The sequence below is a fragment of the Epinephelus lanceolatus genome, chromosome 21 (assembly GCF_041903045.1).
Source record: "Epinephelus lanceolatus isolate andai-2023 chromosome 21, ASM4190304v1, whole genome shotgun sequence".
NCBI lineage: Eukaryota > Metazoa > Chordata > Actinopteri > Perciformes > Serranidae > Epinephelus > Epinephelus lanceolatus.
Window position 1 is genome coordinate 39,389,792 of NC_135754.1, and position 26,556 is coordinate 39,416,347.

Sequence of the window (26,556 nt, forward strand, 5' to 3'; positions counted from 1 at the left end):
TAGAATTACACCTTTTATTAAAACATGCCGTAAAAGAAATCTGAAATAAATTAAACCCACAAACTATAACAAACAGGCAATATTGCACTCCAATGAAAAAGAATAAAAAGTGCTTCACTTGCCGAGTGTCGAGTCACAAGTCAAAGGTTTTAAAATGGGGTAAAACACTTTGAATACAGGAAACAAGATGCTGGTTAACTGGTCCGAACACTACGACAGCTCCCCTTCAATGGCCGCCTAAAAATAAACGATCAATATGACCAATACTGTACACGTCATGTCACACAGCTCAGAGGACAGATGGTGTGTTGTACTCACTACACGGACACAAAGACACAAAGACTCCCCTTCCCTTCCAGATGCAATAAAAACAGGGGTTACATGAGATAATGTGTAACACATGAACCTGTCAGGCTCACATGCTGCACATGTTGGAGCATCAATAATTGATGGAGGCCATGTGGCACATCATCCAGGACATCTGCACATCAGCCAACTGCTCCTTCTCCAGTCATAGTGTCAGCAGGTGGGTGTGAGTGCACTCAGCTCAAGTTATTGCTCGTTAATGTTGTTGAAAAAGCTGTTTAAATATTTTAAAAAAACCTTTAATTGCATAATATTTCCCTTTTTAGATATACGGTGCACACGTTTTACAAATCAGAGTGAGAGCTTTAAGAACCCTTTAAATGTGTCCCGAGCAGTCAGGTGAGGCACCGTTCTGTACGAGCCAGTGAGCCGACAGCAGAAACAGTAACACAAGAGATATACAGACAGAGACCCACAGCTACAGTGCAACAGAGACGGCCCCGGGTGACAGTACACCAACCAAGATTTACAGTATTTGTCTGAGGCCTTTTCTTCTTTACATGTCGAGGCGACGAGTGTGTTGGGCTTCACGTCACACAGCGAGGGGCACTAAGCCTGCAGAGGAGGCGGCGGGAGGGGCCGTGATGGCTGTCAGGGCGCCAGGTTTCAGTCCGTTCACCGTCCTGCTGCAAAAAAGTTACAAGAGCTGCATCAAACCAGGAGCCTGTGGCCGACATCTGTGCATACATGGATCAACCCACCACCAGCCACTGACAACATGTATTTGATGAAGTTAAATACAATTCAACTGAAAGCTGCAATAATGAAACAAGCTGGTTTACACGGAGCTCATTTCTGCCAGGACAAAAACATAATGCACACACACACAGAGGACGCTGCTGCTGCTTTGGGACAGAGATGATGCACTTTATGCACCTGTTGCTAAAAATGGAACTTGAATGCAGAAAGCGGGAAGGAAGACGCAAAGTTCACCTGACCTACTGGTTACACTGGTTTCTGTTGTGGGTCATCGTCCAACTATGACTGGTATCCCTTGTTTGGTTTGGGCCATGTGAGTCACGAGTCTGGAATGAATGAAGGGCGGAAAGTTCCCAAGCCACAGCTGACAGGAGTTTTTGAACCACAACCAGAGCAGGTTTTAACTCAGTTTCATGATTCATCAACATAAACTGCCAAATATATAAATTAATGAGCTCTGCTTTAACACAATATAGTCTGAGGCAGTGGGTCCCAACTGGTGGGTCCAGGTCCAAATGTGGGTCTGGGGTCCATTCTGAATGAAGTGCACGTGACTGGTGAGGGTGTCACGTTTGTAAGAAACACACTTTATCTTAAAGTACAGTTCATTTCCAGCACAGAGCTTTTACTTTAAAGAATGGTTTCCTGCTGTAGAGTGAGCGACTGACGGACAGACAGTGAACAGCAGAGCGACATGTTCACACACAAGTGTGATGCTGAATGTATTAAACTGTGTGGACCGTGAACTATTGACTGAGGAGAGATCTGGATCCTGTGGCTGCACCAGTTGGGAACCACTGTCCCGTACTGGGTCTGGACACATGCTGTGTTTTGTGCACCCTGAAATCCACTGTTTTCATTGTAGATGTGTTGAGGCGCGCAAGAGTTCCTGAGTGCATCATTTTCAGGGTGCGAAGGCTGCACCCCAAAATAAACTAAGTTCAACTTTTGGATCGCAGCACAGCACGCCGTCTGTCCTGTGGCAGGAAACAACCAATCACAGCTGGTAGATATCTTCCCTTCTTACTGTACACATCAGTCTGTGATGAATATGGAACAGAAGGGGATTATTTTAGTGCAGAGCTTCCAGAGCTTTACGTCTGTCCCATGGAAGAGGATCAGCTCCAAACTAGGCTGTGAATGTAGACTGTAAGAGTAATGGACGTAGCTATGGTGACGTCACCCACTGGTTTCTGGACTCCAGTTTTGAAGCTTTGAGTTCGGCATTTTGGCCGTCACCATCTTGGGTTCTTTGGAGCCAGAAGTGACCATATTTGGGGTGAGGGGGTGGAGCTGCAGCCCGCCCTGAATCATCTGTAACTTTAAGCTTTGATCAAATGTAAACAGGTGAGTTATAAAACATTCACCTGCTCGACAGGCGTCATCAATGTTCATATTAGCTGCAGGGACCAAAACTGTTTCTGTACCAGGCTGTAAACATGTTTATCGGGGGTCTGCCCCCAGAGGCTGTATCGCCATCTGCCGGAAGTCAGACGCCGAATACAGCCGATGGGTTCCGAGAAAGTTTCTGCTGTAAAGTTGTGGCCTTTAACATGTGGGTCTGTGGAGACTGACTCGCTCATGGAGCCAGCCTCAAGTGGCCGTTAGAGGTACTGCAGTTTTTGTCACTTGTGTGTTGGCTTCATTTCTCAGCCCCGGAGGTTGTCACTTGAACGCAGCACAACACACTCATGTCCTGTGACAGAGGACAGTCAGACATCTCTCCCACAAACAGCACTTAAACAACAGTGCCTGGAAGAAGATCAGCTCCAAAGTTTGAACTTCCTGTGAGTAGGCTACGATGCGATATAGCTGAACAACTTTAGGTGCAACCTGCCTCCTCTGCACCTTTGAAAGCTGGCACACAGGTGGCAGGAGACAAGCGCCCAGAACCCGAGCTCATGTTTTCCAGAGGGTTTAAGGTGCAGCATGTGGCCGGGCCCTAAAGGTGGAGAAGCTCCCTGATTTAGATCAATAAATACGCAAACACAATCTGACCGTGTCAACTTCTGACACTCGACATATTTTGGGCACATTTGGTCTGTTCTCAAAAAGAGCAAAGGTCCAACACTCTGTTCTTGTTCTGAGTTACTGTGAGTGAGACACAATGCATTTGTCTTCCAGACGTGCTGAAGGTGAGCGGTGTACATAACAAACGCCCTTCTCTGAAACCAGAGGGACAATGACCTTGTTGTTGTTGTTGTGTGTGTGTGTGTGTGTGTGTGTGTGTGTGTGTCTCAATATGCGACTCTGCCTCTGTAGTTCTCCCTCGCACAGCAGAAACACGACACACCGTCACACTGCCAGTCTCTGCTCTCACCACCAGCCTGAGACAAGTAACTGTTGTCAACACGAGCACAGAGGAGTGATGCAGCACAAACACTGGGCACTACTGAAGAACTTTGATTCAGCTAAAATTTAACCCCGAATTTATCAGCAAACATCTGGTCGGATGGGAGGTTAAAAATACAGAGGAAACAGTCGCTTGGTCTGATGCGTCTAGATTTCTGCTGCTCTACTCTGACATGCAAAGCACTTTATAAATAAAGATTACTAAACGTTACACTTGCTGATCATCAGCATGTTAGCATTTAGGTCAAAGCATTGCTGTGCCAAAGTGTCGCCTCACACCTCATGCAATATATTTGTGACCCATTGTTAAAGATTTACATCTTCAGTAGGAACCAGTGGGCTCAGAGCTGAGAGACACACACAGCGTGGGGACGTCATAAAGTGCTGACAGGCCAACGAACACTTTTTGGTTTTAAGTTCTGCCAGCAAATTTCATTTTTGTTATCAGGATTCTCTTCTTTTTGACAAACTTCATTCCTAAGACAGAACACAAAAATACCAAAACACGCACACACAAAAGCTCTGCTTGTTATTCATCATTAAAGGTTAGATCTGGAGCCAAAACATGAACACACTAGCAGGAGAAAGATCTATTAGGTCAGCTAAGAGTTAAAAAGACAGCAGGAAAATTCCAGCACCGTCACAGCACCACTACCATCACCACCACCCTTTAGCAGTTAGTGGCCGGGATCTCTCCCACAGTCATGGTTATTCCTACCAGCTCTACATGGGAAGAGAAGAATGGTTAAAATCAGCAGCAGCATGCATGAATGCGCCCGCCACACTCAGAGAACAAGAGGAGCTGCGATTACCCAGAATCAACGACGGGAACGTGACCATCTCTGTCCTGCTGGGAACAAACGCACACAGACAGGTCTCAGATTCTCCTCCTGAGTCGTTAGCACATCACACACAACACATGTCTCATGATGTTTCACCAGAGGTGGAGGAAGTAATCGGATCCTTTACTGAAGTTAAAGTACTGACGCCACACTGTGAAAGTCAGAGTGTTCTCCTCCTGTCTTCTATCTGATGTTTCTGGGTTCATTCTTCTGCTGTAGATGTTTAAGGTTGTGTTTATTTTAACTCCTCTTCATACTGTTGGTTAGTTTAATCTACAGCAATGCATCATGGTCTATAAGATCATCATATGTTTGCAGCGTGGCTGTCCTCTGAGAACCACGTATCTCTACAAGGTCAACTTTACATGGTGTTTTAAGCTTTGTGACGATGCATCTTCCAGCTGATCCAACAGGGTTTCTAATGAGTTTATTTAGCTTCAGAAGAGGGAGAATTTTTCTCAACACATAAAGAAACTCTTCCTCATCATCCTTCAGTTTATTAGAAACATTCAACATCAACACATCTGGAGATATGTGGTTTTCACTGGACGGAACGGGAGACATAAGACTGTAATCTGAAAAGTAACTGAAGTTAAAGCTGTCAGATGGAGCGCAGGGTTACAACAGTATGGGATTTATACACATCGCAGTTTCACAGTATTACTGAATTATTACTATTATTATGAGTCAAAATGATCCTTAAAAGAATGAAAACAAAACAACGTTTTATCTGAGGCACTTGTAGATAAAAGCCCTAATTTGATTATTATCATTGAAACTGGAAACCTTTTTTTAAAAAGGAAGTTTGTGTAAAAAGATTACCTTTGGAAAATAACTAAAATAATGTTCAGATTCTCCGTCTAGTTGTTTTTAATATCACGGTGTACCGCTGCAACCCTTACAGTATATAGTGGAGTGAAAAGTACAATATGTGTCTCTGAGATGTGGAGCAGAAGTGTAAGGCTGCATAAGATGGAAATTCTAAACTAAAGTACAAGTATGTTGAATTTGTGCTTCGTTACATCGCACCACTTCCCTTTCTCATTATAAACACACCTACATGTTCACATGAACACATGTGACAGGAATCTTGTGGTTTAATGTGACAGTCTGTCATTAATCTTTCCCCACTGATCACTAAGACATGAAAAATGTTTCAAAGGTTTCACTCACGCTTTGTCAAAGTATGATGTGTGGAGTGACTGCGAGTAGTTCGCCGTGTTTGCGTTGAGCACGTTGCCGTTGTCAAGAGAGTATGCCTTCCTCGCCTTCTGGTCCTTGGCAAAGTTCCTGCAGGCGGCGAGCTTGGACTCCAGAGCCTGTGGTGGAGACGTAAACACCAACAACACATGAAGGGAAGACGGGACTTTCTGCACTATGCTTGAGATACGGAGGAAGAGAAAGGGAAAGTCCTGGAGCAGTGACTCACCCCGACTTTCCGCAGTAAATCACTGACGATGTTGAGGGCCGATATTCTGGCAGACGGAGTCAGCGGAGAGTTGCTGCCAAAGCCGTTTGATAGAACTGTGCAGGAGAGAGAACAGAAGACGTGTTGGTTAAATCTGCAGTTATTCATCTGTGTCATTCACTCAGTCACTGCTCCCTGTATTACACACATGCAGTGCTTTACTCCTCACTGAGCAGTCAAATGACATTTTTGACATTTATTGTCCATCCATCCATTTTCATCTGCTCATCCGGGGCCGGGTCATGAGGGCAGCAGGCTGAGCAAACACCCCAGACGTCCCTGCTCCCAGCAACATTTCCCAGCTCCTCCTGGAGGAGCCCAAGGTGTTCCCAGAGCAGATGAGATATATAATCCCTCCAGTGTGTTCTGGGTCTGCCCCGGGGCCTCCTACCAGATATCAGATACATTTACTGTATGAATCATCATTCTGCAGGTGTAGTGTCCCAGTGCATTGTGGGGCTTTTAGCAGAATGTAGAGGTCGTACAATGGATGCGACTTTCTTTGTTCCACTGTGGGAATATGTGAGGACTCTTAATAGTGCATTAAAATCACACTCACACGTTCAACTTCACCTGCTTTTGGCAAGTGAATACAGATTTTGGACAGAGCCACTGACAGGCTGAACGCCTACAGTGCAAAACAAAATAGAATTTCTCATTGGCACCAAATGAACCTCAGCAAACACAGTTTCACACTAACTCCTCAGTTTCCCCGTCCCTGCAGGTTCACAGTCATTCCACGCTCACATCAGTGATGTCACTCGGTCTGCCTGCTTCCATCTACGCAACATGACCCACCTCCGCCCGTCCCTCACACCGCACAGTGCCGCCACTCTTGTTCACACCCTGCATTGATTCTGTATCTCACTTCTTTTTGGTCTCCATCTCAAACCCATCCACAAACTTCCACTGGTCCAGAGCCCCATCCACCAATCACATCACATCACATCACATCACCTGTCCTTCAGCAGCTTCACTGACTTTAAGATCTTACTCCTCACCTTAAAGCTTGCGGCCCCGTGGGCACATGGGAACCTGATTTCTCCTGCTCAACTGTTTCTGGCTGCTTGGAGAACAAACTGTAAAAACAATCTTGACACATTATCATCCACTCAGTTTAAACAGCAAACAGCTCCTGATACACATCCAGCAGTGACAGTCTGTGTGTTTGTCGTCCAATATTCTCAACTGTTCCTGGTCTCCAGTGACTCCAGAGGGAAACATAAATGCTCCACTGTGTTCACCAGCTTGTCTCTAACTGTGTCTGTCTGCTGTTTGCTGCTGAGCAGGTGGTGCACGCTGATTGATTTATCTCTGCAAACAGCTGCCTGCTGCCGAGGGAAACCACAGTGTGTGTGAGAGTGAGCCAAAACAGTAAAGTCGTGAGCCCTGAAACCAAAACACTGAGTTACCAAACAATCAAAGGCTCCACAGATCTGAGACACTGCAGAGCTGCGGATCACTGAATGAGGGTTCATCACTACGATCAACAGCTTTCACACACATTGTTAATAACAAACATATTGACTACAGATGCTTTAAGAATGAATGAATATGGTCTCATACAGGAGTGTCACACTACACATACGGCCCAGTTTGATCTCAAGTGGGCTGGACCAGTTAAACCAGTCCATAACAACCTGTAACTAACAACACCTCCAAATTGTTCCCATTGTTAGTGTAAAGAAGTCTGGTCTGACAATGTTCATCCAGTTACAAGACTAGTGATGAACATCCTGTGAAATTCAACAGTGTGTCTCAGTTCGTCCACATTCAGTCAGTCGACGACTCACTTTCATCACGTGTGCTTTAATTCATGATCTCCACTGAAGTGAAGCTGTTGTTCAGTCATCAGTGCCTCAGCAGGCAGCAGGGTAACACTGAAGTGAAGCTGCTGGTTGACGACATGTTGCACAATGTTCAGTATTTTTAAATATGACCACAATAAATATTCACTGCTAGAGCTGGGCGATATGGCCACGATGTCACTTCCTCCCCCTCAGTATGAAAACTTGGGATCATAACTGACCCCACTCTCTCCTTCAAACCTCACATCAGCAACATCATTCTTCCATCTCTGCACCTCCCTCACTGCAGAAATACTCCTCTACGCCTTCATAACCTCCAGACTCCACTCCTGTAACAGCTTCTCTATGGTCCTCTACCAGCCTTCACAAACTGCACCACATACAGAGCTCTGCCGCCCAGTTACTCACCCGCCCCCCCTCCAGGGACCACATCACCTGTCCTCACACAGCTTCATTGGCTCCCTGCCCAATACTCCTCCTCATCACCTACAAAGCCCTCAATAACCCCCCCCAATCTCACTGACCTCCTCCTCCGCCATTCCTCCACCTGCCGACTTCGCTCTACTGACTCCGCCCTCCTGACCCCATCACTACGACCAAGCACCGAACCTCGGGGGACCGAGCCTTCGCCACCGCTGCCCCAACCCTCTGGAACTCCCTCCCACTCAACAGCAGAGAGGCAGACTCCCTACAGACTCTCAAACCACTGTTAAAAACACATCTGTTCAAACTGAGTCATTTTTCATTTTATTCTATCATCACTGACATTGTTCAGCACTGTAAAGCGTCTTTGAGTGTCCTGGACAGCGCTATATACATCTGATGCATCATTATTAAAACAATATCACAACATTTCAGGACAAATTAGTAAAAAAAATAAATGTGTTATTAATTCAAGAACAGAATCAGTGACCTGGTTTCACAGTTTGCTTCAAATATTCAGTAAAAACTAAACTGATCTCTCATTTCTTTAGTTTGTGAACAACAACAGTAACTCAGAGTCAGATTCAGATTCTGTCACAATATTAAATGTTCAACTAAATCAAATCTAACACTAATTACACATTTAAACAAATGTCCCCTGGGATCTATATATATATAAACCAACAGCTGATTTCCTTCTTTGAGTAAAATCCTAAATGACTGAGTTGTTTTGTTTCCACCTGGACCTTGATGCTCTGCCATTTCTCCTCTAGTCATCAGGCTGTAACCTGTGACAGGCTGTTATGATACAGTCACATATATGGAGTTTATTCACGTAGGTTTACATCACCAAAGGTTTGTGACAGAATCAGAGAGGAGAGGGAGAGACGCTGTGCTGCTGCCAGAGGAGCCGCTGAATGAGTTCCCTCTGAGCGGACGCCACAGTTAATTCCACACTACTGAAGCTGCTCCTCTTTGTGGAACCACCTCAGAGTCGGTAATGAGTTCACTTTCAGCCATGCTTGTTGTTGCCGTGGGTAACAGTATGACATCAATATAAAAACAAGCAGAAATGTTCTGAATATCACGACATGAATGTTTCATATCATATTAAAATGATGCCGGTACTATCGTGAATGAAATGATATGGCACAGCCAGATTCACTGCTGTTTCAGAGAGCTGTGTTCTGATCAGAGTTTCTATTCACTGTTAAAACCTGGCTCCTCTCAGCCTTCACAGGTGCATCAACATTAGGTGTGCAAACTCATCTCCTGAGCCAGATGGGACCCTTTGGACCCTTTGGCGGGCCAGTTCTGGCCCCCAGGCCGTATGTTTGACGCCTCTGGTCTAATACATGATAAAAATGAGGAAGGTACATGTGCCGATGTGTCAGCGTTAATGATCTAATACATTTAATTCTAATCCACTGACCCATGTGCCTGACGTTAGATTATTTATGCCACCAATGGTTGATGCATATTTCTCTGACGGCTCCTCGTTTCTTCATATGACACAAATAAAAGAGCAACAGAAAGGAAGCAGCAGAATGCAGGCGGACAGATTTCTCCGTCTGTGCGTCCATGGTGAGAGAAAATGAACGTGCTCGGGGGACGACAGGCTGCAGCTACCTGCTGGGTTGGCAAAGGCGTTGTCCAGACCTTTGCTCAGCGGGGTCGCAGGGAGAGACAGGGAGGCCTGCACAGCACTGTCCATCTTCACATTGTCCTGTGTGGGCGAACTTGGAGCGGACATCCTGCTTATATCTGACTGCCTCTCTCGTACGGCCAGCTCCTGCCGCAGGTCTACAAACAAATAAACAAACATGTTGTAGCTCTGCACAGATCAGCGAAGGACACAACACAAAGAAATCTGTGGGAGAGTAGATCTTGTGCACTGGGCTGCAGCAGCTGTATGTTATTGAGCCAGTGACTGACAGAGCAGCTCATTAGTTCAATGTGGTCAATAATCACCTCTGGCTTCGTCCTTTAATCTCTGCACAGACACCAGGAGCGACTCTTTCTCATCCAGCTCGCTCTCCAGGAAGGCGTTCCTCTCGATCGCCTGGTTCAGACGCTGCTCAAAGTTCTCCAGAGACACGATGGTCGCTCTGAGGAGCAGAGTTACAAAGGAAGCAACATTGAAACTGACACGTCATTAATTACACGTCCTCTGGGAGGGCTGCTGTCTGCACGTCCTATCTCCTTATCAATGATTAATCAAGTGGGGATAAAGGATCAATACCTGCAGCATTGATTTGAATCCAATTCAAGACAGAAATCAATTGACTTTGAGCTGTTTGCTGATTGTTACAAGGACAAATCCTCGCTAAATTTCCATATAGATTAAACAGGGATGAGAAAGAAGCTGATTTGATTCTGTTCATTAATCATTCATTATTATCTGAATAATAAATAAACCTTTTTAGTCATGCGTAAAACTGAGCTTTAATTTAACTTCTGTCTTGTTCTTTTAAATCGTTCTTAGCAGTGACTTTGTTCAAGTTGCTGTTTGTAGTGTTTGTTTGTGTCTGTGCCGTCATGTTTTATCCTCTGAGAGACTAATCAGGGACTCTACATAAGCTACGGCTGGAGGTCCTACACACACACACACATTACACACACATTTAAAACCTAACAGTGGCTAAATGTAGCCTCCCTGGCAATTAAATAAATAAAATAAAGCTTAATATCTGTGCTGTGTTTTCCTCATGATAAAAAAGGAAATCTTTATTTAGTGATGCATAAAATGAGCTTCAATACAGTAAACATACTTTCATTGTTCTTAGTTGTTATTATCAGTCATTGTTGTTTCCGTTACTGTGTGTGTAGTCTGTGTTTTTATTTATGTATTATATTATTTATCCTTTAATATCCTGACTAGAGACAAGAACAATAAATCAGCGACTGCTAGACGCCCTATAAACACTGCATTGGTTATATTTTATGTGTGTTGTCCCTCTCAAATTAATGAACACAATAGAACACGTCTGTCCTGTATTATCCTCATGATGAAGAGAAGTAAATATTTATTTAAGAAACAATAAAGGAGCAGAGTGAATTCAGTGTTGTGTGTTACTCCAGTGAGCATCACAGACACACCTCTTGGCTCTCTCCAGGTCGTCGTTGGACTGCTCCAGCTCTCGCACATATTTGTGGAGCTGCTCCTTGATGCTGCGCGTCTGGCCGAGGTCGTCCTCCAGCATGGAGATCTGCTTGTAGCTCTGAGTGTACTGCTGCTCAAACCTCTCCTGAAGAAGAGGAGGAAGAGAGGAAGAGCAGAGGGGGAGGACGGGACAAGATGAAGACAGACAGCGTTATTGATCATGCGTGTTTAATCTAGGACACGTTAGGAAGGAGAGCTTCATATCAGGATGTGATTTAAACTGCACACACACACACACACACACACACACGCACGCTTTCATTTATTTTTCAGTGCTCCCCTGATTCTCCTCCTCGGCACAGTTAGGCAGCGGATGTGAGGTGTGACCTATATCTGCACCAGCTCCGACACAATCAGTTCAATAAGTACTGCCGGCCCGTCTGTGTGTCTGACCTATATCTGCTGCTGCTGCTGCTGCTGCTGCTGCTGCTGCTGCGTCTGACTCACTGCAGCCACACAGACCTCCTCTACCTCTGAGTCTCAGTCAGCACATCTATTCACATCTCAGTGAAACAGAACAGCTGAGATATATTTGATTTTGTGATGTGATGTTTGTACGGTGGTCTTCAGGAGCAAAACATAACACTGCACAAAATATGTTCAACCAAAAAAATAAATAAAAACATTTGTTCTCCTGTTTTATTATCTTAAATATCTTAAAATATTTGTATTCATGTTACATGTTTTCATTAACATTGTTTTCTAAAAGGTTAACATTAATTATTTTCTATAAATTTCTGATCTCTGAAATATTGTGTTTTCTGAAATGTTAATATATTTTATAAAAGGCTAAAATGACTAATTTTCTGAAATGGTCTGTTCTCTAAAATGTTGTTGTGCAATTTATTTACTGTATGTTCTCTTTTATGAAATGTGTTTTCTAAAACACAGAGGCATTTTTTTAAATGTCAGTGTTCCCACAGACGTTGTTAAATGTTCTCCCTTTCTTAAATGTTGTGCTGTTTTCTTATTAGTTGATTTAATTTATCAAATGTCGATTCTGAAACGTGTCTTTTACAATATTGTTTTCCTAAATGTGTTTTCTAAACCTCACTGCTTTTGTATGATGATGTCATTGTTTCCTAAACTGCTGTTGTTTTGTCTGCAAGTTTAAAATGACTTATTTTCCAAAATGCTAAATGACACGTTTTCTGAAATATTCTGTTTCCCAACACATTGTGTTTTCTTTTTTTTCTTTTTTTATTTGTTTATTTGATATGGACATCACAAAAACATTGGACAAACCAGATGCATTGCTTTAAGTGTTTTAGCACGAGTGCTAATTCTCAACACTTGTCCACAGGAGGCTTTTAAGAAAGGAGATAAATACAAGAAGATAGATAAGATACAAAGCAAAGCAGATAAAATACAGATAAGTTCATAAGTTCTTCATGTGAGCAACTCTGTCCAGACTTAAGCCATTTTTTGAGGTCCCTGCCAAAGATGTTAGGATCAGTCTCCATCCTCAGCTCGCTGGGAAGCGAATTCCAAAGTCTGACTCCTTTAGCAGAGAAGCGGGACTGTCCAAAAGAGGTCTTAAACATTGGAATAATACAGTCCCCCCTGACAGAGCCTCGAGTGGCCGGTCTGTCAGAGTTTTGACGTCTGGTGATCAGCGGAGAGAGATATTTATATGTAAGGACAACAGAGGAGAAACCCGCTGGACGGCCACAAAAAGCTCCACAGACTGAGATCAATGCAAAAAAATAGTCAGTTTATTTAGGACACCGTGCAGAAAGAGACAGAGCCTGCAGGTTTCTCCTCTGTTGTCCTGTCCTGTTGTTTAAATAACGCACCGACACACCAAGACAAACTTTAAGTTTCCCAAAATGTGTCTTTAAAATATGTTTTCTGAAACGTCTTTTCTAAAACAGCGTTGCATTTTTAAAATGTCAGTGTTTCCAAAAATGATGTTGTGTTTTTTAATTGTTGATTTATTTTGTAAAATGTCGTTGTCTTTTCTGAAATGTGTCTTTTAATATTATGTTTTCTGAAATGTGTTTTCTAAAGCATTGCATGTTGTTACATGTTCTGAGATGTCATTGACTCATTTTGTCAGATTTCCCTTTAAAATATTGTGTTTTTTTTAAATGTTGTGTCGTCCGTGGTGTGATGTGGTGCTGAGGTTTCAGAATTCTTGATTTGTATTGTAAAATGTAGTTCACTTCAAGGCCACCGTAGTTTTGCATCAAACGTATTGAATGAACTGCATTTTACAACACAAAACAACAGAAGGAAACCGTCTCCAGGTTGTGTTTTGTTTCTTTCTTTTGTTTATGTTGACTTTTCTGTGAGGTCGTCTTTTTCTGGAAATGTGTTGTTTGTACAGAGGGCTGCATCCATCACTGGGTGAAACTACTTCACCGAGCCATCGTATCATTAAGAGCAAAAACATCTTCACCAAAAAAAAAGAAAAAAAAAACTTCCAGGGCTGTGGTTTCCTCCCACAGAACAGATTCCACACATCAAGTGAACACTTTGCTCTGAAAGCTGACAGACACTCTGGCAGTAATATCTCCTCCCTGCTGGAAACACAGACACATCAATGGGCTTCCCGCCGCTCTGTAATTATGGAGTGAGAATAAGACTGAGAGACACAACCTGATGCATTATGTATGAGACAGATCACAGATCAGCTGCATCAGCCGACAGACGACAGGACTGAGCAGGAGTCGGTTTAGAAGTGTTGAGATTAGAAAAGAGAGGAACATCAGCAGCAGCAGCATCTTCCTGAGGTGAGATTAACATTTAGATCACACGTAGACTCACAGACTGTAGCAGCTCCTCACTGAGGCCTCCGACACACACACACCTATGAACTTAATTGTGCTGTGCATCATGGGATGAGATTTTATTTTAAGCTCCTAAAGGTGTGATCTTCAGATTTCCCATGACCTCTGACTTGTGAGCAGAAAGACAAAGCTGCAGGACGTCAAGAGCAAATAAACACGTGCTGAGTGCGTCCAGAGGAGCAGCTGACAGCTGTTACTTCTCCTCCCAAGACACTGCACTCAAGGACGAACGGTGACATAAGAAGAACACATCAAATATTCATCTCCAGCGTCACATGGAGACACGCCACACTGTCCTGGTACAGGTTGTACAGTAAGGCAAAGTGTTCAGTGTGTTTTTTTTAAATAATAATAACTGACAGGTCGGCCAACACCTGCGTCAGGGGGCCCATCTAAACAGTCTATAGTGCAGTGGTTCCCAACTGGTGGGTCGTGGTCCAAAAGTGGGTCACGGGTCTGTTCTGAATGCAAACGACTCACAAACGTGTCAAGTTTGTAAAAAACACTTTATTCTGAAGGGCAGTGAATTTCTGGCACAGAGCTTTTATTTTGAAGTGCAGTTTCCTGCTGTAGAGTGAGTGACTGACAGACAGCTACGAGACAGAAAACTAGCTCTACGACATGTCCAAACACAAGTGTGACACTGAATGTATTAACCTGTGGTGACCTGAGGAGAAATCTGGACGCTGTGGCTGCACCAGGTGGGAACCACGTGGCACATGTGTGTTTAGGGTGGCACATAATGTGTGGCGCACAGTGAAGCACAAGGGCTGTATTTTGTCCCTTAATTAATTAAAGGTGTGTTTTGGGCGTAAAATGAATTCAACTAATCAGAGTGTGATCTCCCATGGTCTTTAAAGCCAGGTGTGTCTGCAGCTGCCGTGACACTGTCTGCATGCTGGATTCAGCAGATCGGAGTGAGAGTGCTGAGAGCAGTGATGTCACCGCAGCAAATCTCACGGGACATTTGAGCAGCAAAACTAAAAACTGTAGTTGTGAAGGTGATAGAGGAAACAGAGCAAAACCTTTAGCTTCTGAAATAATCAGTGAAGTTACAGGGCTGCTGGTGGCTAAATGCACACAGCGTCTCCCTTAGTGTGGCGACGACTGTCACGTGTTGACCTTTGGTCATGGACCCTGCACGTCGTATGCCTTGGTTGACATCGTTGGGACGCCGTGTCAACTTCAGCCTGTTACATGCATTGTCTCCTTTCAAAACACACTTCTGTTTTTACAGGAAATTTAAAGTTCATATACAGTCTCTTTCAAAATAAAAGCACCAAAACTGGATGTTTTTTTTTTTTTGCCTCCAACAACAAACGCACGTGGTCGGGTTCAAGACACAAGAACAGGCTTTGGCTTTAGAATCTTACAGGACATGAACACCTCTCTCCTGGGGGAAAGTTTGTTGGACTCATCCATCTATCCGCCCCTCCCGCCTGCTCTACTCAGAGTTTCACTGCCTTAACTTCCGTTCTTGTTCCCCCGCATTTTGCCCTGACGCCACCAAGTGCCGCTGAACTATAACAGCGACCAGCCTTGTGTCATACCGATGTTAAAGGACGTCTTTTTTTGTCAGTGTCTGACGCCACCAGTCAATGACCAAGCTCCAGATTTCGACAACTTCGGAGTGAGACTGGGCTGAGTGTGGAGTCAGACAGCATCTCTGCTCTGCTCACGTTTTACAAAATTTGATGAACATTTTCATCATTAATGACGTATTATTTCACCTGCCTACGACCCAAACCACCTGTGTAGGTGCATCTTACTATCTGAATAACATGCTCTTCATACAGCAGGAGAATACTTCGTCATTCTGACTTTAGAGCAGGTTTTTGTTGATCAGTGGTGCCATCACATCCTCAAAATAGCAGCACGCCAACAATGTGTTTGACCACGCCTCATTTTAAGACCTACACGCCCATGGGTGCACAGATGGGCTCAAGTACATTTGCTTCATACACAAGGTGGGTGCTGGCTGTGAAAATGACAATTACACTACATCAGTCTGAAAGTAGCAGGAACAGCTGTGCCGTGCTGTGCCGTGCCATGCCGTGACGTGCTGTGCACCACCTCTGCACAGAGTGAAGATAGGACAGTGCGTTACCTTGAGTGTTTCCACCTCATTCTTGAGTCTGTGGTTCTCGGTCTGCAGGTCCTTTATACGACTCTCGGCCTGGCCCAGCTGAGTTTCCAGCTCGGCCTCCAGCTCCCTGCTCCCCTCCTGGAACTCCAGCAGCTCCTCCCGAGCCTCTTGGCAGCTGAAGGCAAACAGAGGAGGAGAAGCCATTAGACAACAAGGCACGACAGAAAGAGGTCAGCAAGCGAGCCGGGGGAGACACAGCAGGTGGCTGCATCATCAGCATTCTCATTTATTTGTATCTTCTCTGGTCGCTGCAGCGCCGACACAGATACTGTTCCAACAACTGAAACCTGCTGTTCACAATGTCGCATGTGGGGAGTGTAGAGGATTTCTAACTGTCACAGTCTCAGTCAGATGTGGATGGCAATCAAATACATTTACTCGAGTATCATTCTCCCTTGCATTCATTTAATATCTGGTCATGTTGCAGATTGCGACACAGAGTATAGTGTGTGTATCAGAGGCTCCTCTGAGCCACTGAGCTCCACTGTTGTCCTGAAACTATTAATAACTCATCAGTGAGACAAACTGTGTCACTGGGTGGTGTGTTCCTTCATCACTGTGAACACACACACATGGAGTTTATCTTGACTCAGTCGCACACACACACACTGTCCTGCTGCCACGAGTCCTCACTGCAGCAACAAATGTGATGATTAATCCGCTGCTGAAAATAGTCCCAAACAAGAAGAAGTGTTGGACAGGTGGACATTTTGACCTGTGATGGACGAACAGTCAGCACATCACTGAGATCATTATGGTGAATGGACTTAGATTTATAAAGCACCTCTCTCAGGGTGTCTGCAGGCATCACACACTTGAACATTGTCAAGATATTTCTGACCAGATTTCAGACTGATTTTTGCACAAATCATCTTTTTCTAATTCAAACACTGCAGCACAGAATAACTATAAGTAGCAGGGGCGATTGCTCTGAGACAACAAGGGAGGCTGAACTTCCCCTAAAATTTCATAGCAGAAATGGTCAAATATGCACTATTGAATTTACATTAAAATAAGAATTTACACTGCATTAAACGTGTGCTAGGATGCGTTTGAACATCATGACTATGATGTTCAAACGTCAGCTGTTTATCACCAGTTTTCAAACACGACCTCCCTGTCATACATTCTTGTGTCAGCACGGTGGACGCGACAAAATCGTCACTTCCAGGGAGGCTCAGCTTCCCTGGTTCTGTGCAGAGTGAGGTTTACAGAGGAATACTAGAGTGAGTTAGGTTCATCTACATTTTGCTAACAGTTTAGTGCAAAAAGATCTGTAACATCAGAAATATGGACACAGAAGAGTCATCGACAAAGATAAATTAAAAAAATGGATAAATTAAACATTAACTTTCTTCCACCTGCTCACTGAGGACAGTTGGTCAAACATCTACTTTCCCCTCTAAAACTGTTTTATTTATTTGTGCTTATCAAATAACAACAAAGACTAATGTTCATTTTCATGTTTAATTGTTATTGCACAGCTTTGCTCTCCAACCTGCTGCAAACTGTTCATCCTCTGACGCTACCAAACTAAAGTGAAACGCTCGCTCGTGATTCAGCTCATAAACTTTGTCTTTACATTTTCTCTTGGTCAGCTTTGGAAAGAAAACTTGTGTTTAATTCTTTTGGTCCCACGTGTCCCATCGAGTCAGTGTGATGCTACATTTATGGGAGATTAGACAATTCTTATTATTGAACCCTGAAATGAGATAAAATGTTTGTGCCAATTAAGACGTCACAAATTCAAATTCAAGGCTACATAATAACTTTTAAGGCCTAATGTTTCCATAATTGAATTTAAAATATTTTAAGACCTGCAGACACGCTGCTTCTAGTCTTCTGGTCATTTACACTATGAGTCACACTGATGGCACACTGATGGCACACTGATGGCACATTGATGGTACACTGATGGCACACTGACGGCACACTGACGGTTACACTGATGGCACATTGATGGCACACTGACGGCACACTGATGGCACACTGACGGCACATTGATGGCACACTGACGGCACACTGATGGCACACTGATGGCACACTGACGGCACACTGACGGTTACACTGATGGCACACTGATGGCACACTGATGGCACACTGATGGCACACTGACGGCACACTGACGGTTACACTGATGGCACACTGATGGCACACTGATGGCATACTGACGGCACACTGACGGTTACACTGATGGCACACTGACGGCACACTGATGGCACACTGATGGCACACTGACGGCACACTGATGGCACACTGACGGCACACTGATGGCACACTGACGGCACACTGATGGCACACTGGCACAGGGAGCAATCTGGGGCTCAGTATCCTGCACAATGATACTTGGACATGCAGACATGACAGGAGGAGCCGGGGATCAGACCGCTCAAGACGCACTCCTCCTGAGCCAAGACTGACACTTGTGTGCATTCAGTCGACCTGACCTCTGACAGTGTGTTCAGTACAAGCATACAGGTCATGTGACCACTGAACAGCTTCACCAGTAAGTGCTGCTTACGCAAGTGTCTGTGGATACAACCATGGATGACCACACTTGGAGACACACACACACACACACACACACACACACAGCTGTCTAAAATAGCAACCATCATGTGAGTGAAAGTGCCGGCGTTGGCACGGAGCCAGAAAATCCATTTACAAATGCTGGTGTTCAGCCCACTGTGGGAACACTCTGGTTCCTCTTGAAAAGGTTTGGCTGTGACCGACCGGAGCTTCCTCGTCACACTCAGTACTCTTCATACAAAACACTCCAGTGCAGCTGACGAGCTCAGTGAGCAGACGAACACTTCACGCTGTGGAAATGCTGATTGATGTTTATCTAAAGGTGCAGTAAGTGACTCCACTTTAATACTCTTATTGTTAAATACAGTGAATATGTCCTCACAGGCAGCACGCTGTCCGTTTTGTGTGTGCACTGAAAGAAAAAAATCAGGCGTTCATACACACCCCTGGCTCAAAGTGGCTCGGATGGAGCCACGCGACACTGTTCCATCCGTCAGCAACAGGGGGCCTCGTGCTCATGGACAGGACAGGTCAAAGGTCATAAGCCCAATGTCCAAACCCTTTGGGTACGTTTGGAACCAGCAGTAAGCCTTCAGACATGGTACCTAGACCTTCGGTGTGTTCAGACAGTCCTCTTAAATGTGGGCGGGGTTGTTGTCACTCACTGCTCCGTCCAGCACTCGCTGTATTTCCTCATCAGCGGTGACACAGATGGAAGTCTGCACCTGGTTTATCGTCCACAGAACGAGGCTGCACGCCCACATTTTCACAACAAAATAGAACAGGCTGCAGTGAGAGTCTCTCTCCATGGGATATTTAAAAATAGCAGCTTTGTGCATTTAGTCCTTCTCAGGCAAGCTCAGGGGTTTAGTGTTGCTGTAGCCCACAGGAAGTGAGGATTAGAATATATGACCTTCACATAATCCGCTCCAAATTAATCTATATTTTTAAAGTCATTACTAAAAGTGTGTGTCATATAAAAACTAAAGTGATGGTCAAAGTTGTCACAGTGAAATTTAAGGTGTGCTGATGGATTCACGTCATCAACTCATGCATTGAGTAACATTACAAGTTAACGTTCCACCTTAAAAGTTGCCGGCAGATAAACAGAGATCTGTGTGGGTACATGAGACCCTAAAGAAGAGGCTGGATCATGGGGAGTACCACCAGTTGGTCCAGGAGCTTCCACTTAAGGAGTTCATCGCCAGGTGCCTGGAGCGCATAACAACGAGCAAAAAGCTTCATTCTCATTAAAAACGATGAACACTTCCTGTGTGATCAGGAACTTAAAAATGTGGCGTATGAAACCCTGACTGTCTGAATCCATGTTTCAGAGACTGTCATTGGTGCACTGCAGTTCCATGACTTTGACTTGTCTTACAGCAAATAACAAACACCATGACATCAGATGCCTCTGTGAAATGTTTTCTAATGTCATGAATGGAGTCAGAGAAGAAAACACTTGTATCTCTCTCTCTCTCACACACACACACACACACACACAGAGGACGGATGTTGCCTTTGAAGAGAGCTCATTGTCCACAGGCTCTTATGTAACTGGGTGTGGGCCTGACTTCGTCTCCTTCCAGCACAGTGTTGTGATTTCAATCAGCTGCAGATAAGATTTCAGCTAATTTTATCAGCTCTCACATCATTAGAGCGTTGAGTAACCACGACGGCAGAAACAGCAGCTGCACACGTTACATAAATCCAGTGAAAGGACGAGGTGACAAAGACACATGAGAGCCTCTGTGTTGAAAATGAAACCTGAGCTGGGAGGTTTCACTGGAGCTTTCACTGCTCGTCACACACATGAAACTGTTCCAGCAGAGTCACTGGAGAAGCCAACGCCAGCTTGTGATTGAAAGAGAAATAATGGGCGTCTGAAACCTGATGACATGAGAGCACATCAAACATTCCTGCTGTGGTGAGCCGTCGTTCCCACAGACACAAAGACACTGTGCTGCTACTGTCACAGCTGCTCATCAGACAGACAGACAGTCAGTCAGACAGTCAGACAGACAGACAGACAGACAGTCAGTCAGACAGACAGACAGACAGACAGTCAGTCAGACAGGCACTCTGTAAAAATACTTCACTTAAGATTTCACTTAAAGGATAACTTGGTCAACATGGAGCCTGTTTCCTCATGTTTGTGTGTCTCAGAGACTCTAATGGGAACAACTATGTTTTAAACAGCTCCAGTATTGAGTGTGACAGGCTGCAGCTGTAAGACAAGCTGCAGCTGTGAGACAGGCTGCAGCTGTGAGACAAGCTGCAGCTGTGAGACAAGCTGCAGCTGTGAGACAGGCTGCAGCTGTGAGACAGGCTGCAGCTGTGCGACAGGCTGCTGCTGTGAGACAGGCTGCAGCTGTGCGACAGGCTGCTGCTGTGAGACAGGCTGCAGCTGTGCGACAGGCTGCTGCTGTGAGACAGGCTGCAGCTGTGAGACAGGCTGCTGCTGTGAGACAGGCTGCTGCTGTGAGACAGGCTGCAGTGTGACCACTTTGTGTCAGTTTACGTCCACTGAAAGTGTGTTTGTTTTTGCCTCTGTCGGGCTCAGACTGTGACTCTGAGTGTGAACTGACAGGATCTCTGCAGAGACAGAGCTTTTTCCTCACGAGTAGGATCCTTGTTTTTAGACAGGAATGGCCCCGACACACACTGTGATGACACACACTGTGATCACACACACTGTGATCACACACACTGTGATGACACACAGCTGGTCTCCCTGCTTCCCTTCACTGGTTCCTGTACAGCAGGGTCGCTCTTTGTTTCACTGTTAGAATCATTACAAAGCAAAAGCAGCATGTGTATACATTCAGTAGGCTATATCTTCAGTAGCTAGCTAACGTTAGCTAACCCTACACTTTTCAGGGTCTGATTTTGGTTTTGGAACAGGGAAGAAACGTAGATCTGTTTCCAACCTCTGCAGGTAACGAGTGTCATTAATACACAACGTGCCCCAGGCACAACATTTAGCTCCACATCCACAGAACCAGCCTGGACAGCCCGATGCTACGTTATGATTGGCTGGTCTGTGTCTGGGGGCGGGTCTTAGTGAAGGGTCACTTGGTGATGGTGATGTCAGGGCTGAAACAAAAAGGATGTTACTCTCTAACAAAGAGCTCTATCTCTGTAGGGATCTTTCCATCATGTTGTCAGACACTTACAACAATCTGAACCAGTCAGTGTCAAAAACAAACAACATTATTGTGTCAACATGCCCCAAGTATTTACCCTGCAGCCTGTTGTGCAGCTGGCGGGTGGACACACACAGGGTCCAGAATTAACACTAGCCAAATGCTAGTAAAATAAGCAAGTGGCCAGTAACCTTGCTTCACCCACCAGTCAAAGAAACAATGGTAATCTATTGAGTGGTTGGTAAAGTTTGAACATTCACTAGCCATTTGGCCGGTGAGTCAAAAAGTTAATTTTGGACACTGGACACACACATTATTTTTTCACCTTCATTAACAGTGTGAGATATGGCATCTGGCCTCGCTGCAGCTCTGTGCTCTCCTCCTGTCCTCCTAGTTTGAATATTATTATTGATGCTCACATAAGCAGCATTTTAATGTTACAGCTGGAGCACATTTGAATTCCTTCATATACACATATTATATATATATATATATATATATATATATATATATATATATATATATATATATATATATATATATATATATATTATACACACACACACACACACATACACACACAAACCATATTTATTAATTCATTACATGTTCTGTTGGTAAAATATTAATGTGTTCAGCTTTCAGTTAAATGTAGTGGAGATGTAGAGAGGTAGAAAGTGGCCTCGCACACAATTTAAATTCTCAAGTGAAGTCTAAGCACCTCGAAATGATACTGAAATACTTGTAATATGTTAAAGGCTGGCCATACTCTCATATTTTCTTTCTAATGGTCAACACATCCCATGACATTTATAAACGATGCATACGCACAAAATGAGGTGTGAAAGAGGCGTGCACCATTTTTCATGCTAAAGTTGTGATGTATAAAAACAGACTTGATGGAGAAACTCTGACGCATGCTGACGGACATGTTGGAGACAAGAAATTGTCGAGGCTGAAGCCTGACTGTACAAATGGTCAAATATTTTTTGGCGCACTCCTTTTTTGGATTTTGTCCATACATAGATTTTCAGTCTGGATCCTGCACATTGTTTCATAAATGTGACCCCAGATGCTATTTTTTATAAATGGTCTCAAATGTACAGCAGAGTTTGGTTTTGACGCTCAGACGAAACAGGATTCATTTAAGTGTTTAAAGGGGAGCTGTTGATGTTAAGAAACATCAGCAGCATGCACAACATGAGCCTGTCACAAACCTTGTCTTGTACTTGAGGGAAAGAGCCTTCCAGAAGTCAATTTCCTCGTCTTTCGAGGAGAATTTTGGGATCATATCCGTTTCCATGGCAAACAAATCTGGAGAGGAAGGAACAAAGAAAACAGGAGTGATTACAGCCAGACAAAAAAAGGCAAAGTTAATCACACAGTCTTGAATCTGTTGAGATGAGCTGATGAACCTTTTGAGCAAACTCTCTACGTCTACCTCGTTTATTAATTCAATAACCTGAAATCTGTCTGCGCTCTATAAAAAGGCAGCAAGAGACAAATCAGTGATTTAAACCACAGCTAGGAATTAATCATCAAAAGTTCTCCCTGCAGACTGCCAGACACCCAGAGGAGTCCTCCTCACACAGATCTACACACTCCTCAGATATTAACACCATCACAGCATCCGTGTTTCTTACATGTGCTTTTTGAACTAAACAGCATTTTATATCTGATTAACAGACTTTAATAAGTTTAAATAGATCCTAAAACAGGTCTGCTGACGCTGTACACGAGCACACATCTGTAACACTGCAGCAGTATTTATCTGAAGCGTCTTCAACATGCACTTTATTCATCAGCCTACAGACTGAAAATATATGTTGCAGATTTAAACAATAAAACATCTCCCAGAGGTTAAAGTTGTGTCCAGGAGCCCCTTCATCACACTGACTCATCATTAGAGTCACAACCACAGTTAAACCCCCGAACACCAAACTAGTGCTGAGCAGCAGACGCAGACGCAGACGCAGACACCAACACCAACACCATCAAACGCCTCAATGAGAAACTAGTATATTTTAGTCGACATTAATACGCTCACACTGACCTTGGGCATGCAGCAGCTCACCTGGTGGAGCAGGTGCCCCAGATACAAAGGCTTTGTTCTCGCCGCAGCGGCTGGTGGTTCAATTTAGACCCTTTCACACTAAAACTTTCCCATCGATTAAAGACAAAAATATCTTTATGACAATGTTCCCTGTGACCTACAAAGGCTGCGGATCAAAAGAAGCTCATGAGACAAACAAACAATGTGGAGTCAGTGTTTGCTCAGGATCTTTTGTCCTTGTGACCCGTCTTTGAAACAGGTTTACTTTCACCTGGTTTCTGTTTTGTTTTCCATCTTGAATTAACAGGAAACAAAAAGGGAAGAAGATGTTTGACCTGAAAACCCAACACAGAGTCAACAGCAGCTGAGACCAGTTTGTTCACTTAGCATTTACTTAAAGTAAGAGAAAGTAAAGCACCAATACCTCTGAGCTGCACTTCAGCATTTCCATTTACAAGGTCATCATGTGCGTCACAAAGTCAGATCACAGTATATGTGTTTCCGCACCTCTTGGCATACAGCGTCACACTTCTCTGTGGTGTTTTTAATCTACGTTTGAATCTTGGTGAATCTTCTGTTGGCGTGTCAGACAAGTTAACCAGGCCGAGCCAAAGTGAAAGCACCAACAGCCAAACCCACAGTATCGTCGCAACATCGATATTGAGGTCAAAAATACTGTGACATATAATTTTCTCCGTATCATCGCCCGGCCCTTGTATACTGTGTGTGTGTGTGTGTGTGTGTGTATATATATATATATATATATATATATATATGTCCCTGCACACTGCATATTGTTGTCATCCTTTATACTGTGAACCTCTGCACTAAGGTTGCAACAGTGTGAGATGTTCACTGTACAAAAACCGTCTCAAAACTCATTGTGATTTCACAGTGTCACAGAATTTATATTATTATCAGTCAGAAGGGAAACAGAAGGATTATTGTTGGTTGAGCCAATGTTTTATTACTGTAATTGAAACATGAAACTATTTTGTTCTGGAAGTTTGTGTAAAAAGTCGTCTTTGACAGTAACTAAAATAAAGAGGAGATTATCTGCCTCGTTGCATTTCCTTTAGTATCGCAGATAAGCAAATGTACACTGTGTGATAACAGTCAACTTTTATATCACTGCATATCGCTGCAACTGCACTCTGCACATCCCTTCAATTATATGTGTGCACATGCCCGGCTCTTTCATTTTAAACAGTTATATTGTTCAGATTTTTAAAGCGTATTTTGAATATTTGATTTGCGGCATATGACTACGCTTCATGTCTCTGCACCAAGACACAAGGCTAATGTCTTGTGAGTGAAAACCTACCCTAAATATTAAACTGTTCCAACCAGTGCATGTTTAGTTATGGAACAACAGGTGGACATAAAATCAAGCAGCCAGAGCATCTTGTGGGCAGAAATAACAACACATTTCTGCTTTACAAAAACCAAACCAGTTCAGTGAGGTGAAAATAAACTGTGTTGCATTTGTGTCCAAAACATGTGGTGCCCTCACACAACAGGGTCAGAGACACAACAACACTTGAGAGGCAGAGACAGGTCAAAGATCACCAGATGCTTCTGCTGTGTCAAGTATCATCAAGCATTAACATTGAATGAAACATGTCACAGACACAGATGGGTGAGGAAACACACACTGAACTCTGCAGCTCAGCCAGACACAAACCTTAATCAGCAGTCACTCACTCACTCATTCACTCATTCATACAGTATGTTGCCCTGCAAACATCTCATCCTGTGATTCCCTGAATAATTCAGCTCCACATCACATCCAACCAGCAGCCTGCTGGGAATCTCAGATGTTACTACAGTGGAGGGAAAACGCAACACAAGCCATTTTAACAGCATCATAAATCCTGTGTGCTCCTTACATTAAATACAAACACCATTAAATAGCTTTATGGTGCACTGTGGACTTTACAGAATAACAATGATTTTCTTTTGTTCTGTAAAATGAGGATTAAATATATGTGAAGTGTGTCCTGTATTAACACACTGATTGAACACTGAGCGTGTCCAGGTGACACATTATGAGGTTTCCTAACGAGACAAGAGATTTAACTAAATGCACTAAACACGTTACATCAGTATGTGGTGATAACATGAAGCAGGAGCAGAGATGCCACCGACACATGATGCTGAGCTCAGCTGTCAAACTGGGTGTGCAAACAAGCCGCGGGTCACCGCCGACATGTTGGCTCTGGTGCTTTAGTTTCACCGCTTCTCCACCACAGACACAGACACATGAGGTCATAATATGTTTCTTACCTGAACATCGCCTCACACACTGATGCTGATCAGTCCATGATGTCCGCTGCTGTGAGCTCAGCTGCTGAGGAAGACCCGTCTCCTCTGATGAAGATGAAGATCTGCTGCTGCTGCTGCTGCTCCGTGTTTAAAGGACAGTACACCCTAAATATAAATATCACCTCCTCTCATATATGTGTGCGGCTCAGGTTTCATTAAAGTGTTAAACAGTCAGCTGTTGTGTTTCCAGTCACAGCTCGGACAAACAGACGTAAATAATCACAGTCAACACCGGTTAAATGACAAAATGAATACAAACTGATTTTAGGGTGGATTTCCTCTTTAGTCACGTGATGTGTTGTGTTCACGAGCTTCACTGCGGCACACAAGCTGCGCATAGCAACCACATAGCAACGCATAGTTAATGTGAGATTAGCACCACCTGCTGGTCAGCGGCCGCAACTGTGTCAGGTATTACACCTGTTTTATTTTATGATCATTATG

At 43.9% G+C, this 26,556-nt stretch overlaps 1 protein-coding gene across 4 annotated transcripts; it reads right to left on the reverse strand.

Annotated features, from left to right (window-relative positions):
• On the reverse strand, positions 1-26,321 carry ndel1a (nudE neurodevelopment protein 1-like 1a). Of its 4 annotated transcripts, none has more exons than XM_078163181.1 (10): positions 26,074-26,321; positions 22,952-23,048; positions 16,021-16,174; positions 11,058-11,206; positions 9,930-10,066; positions 9,588-9,761; positions 5,689-5,783; positions 5,433-5,578; positions 4,230-4,264; positions 1-989 (listed from the first exon to the last, which is right to left on the reverse strand). In XM_078163181.1, exons 2-10 carry the CDS (start codon positions 23,035-23,037, stop codon positions 982-984), a joined length of 984 nt encoding a protein of 327 aa, XP_078019307.1. In that variant the 5' UTR covers positions 23,038-23,048; positions 26,074-26,321; the 3' UTR covers positions 1-981. The 4 variants fall into 4 exon arrangements, with proteins under 4 accessions (XP_078019307.1, XP_033467936.2, XP_033467935.2 ...); XM_033612045.2 differs by having other exon boundaries at positions 1-992; positions 26,074-26,320; XM_033612044.2 differs by lacking the exon at positions 4,230-4,264 and having other exon boundaries at positions 26,074-26,320.
• Between the last annotated feature and the right edge of the window lie 235 nt (positions 26,322-26,556).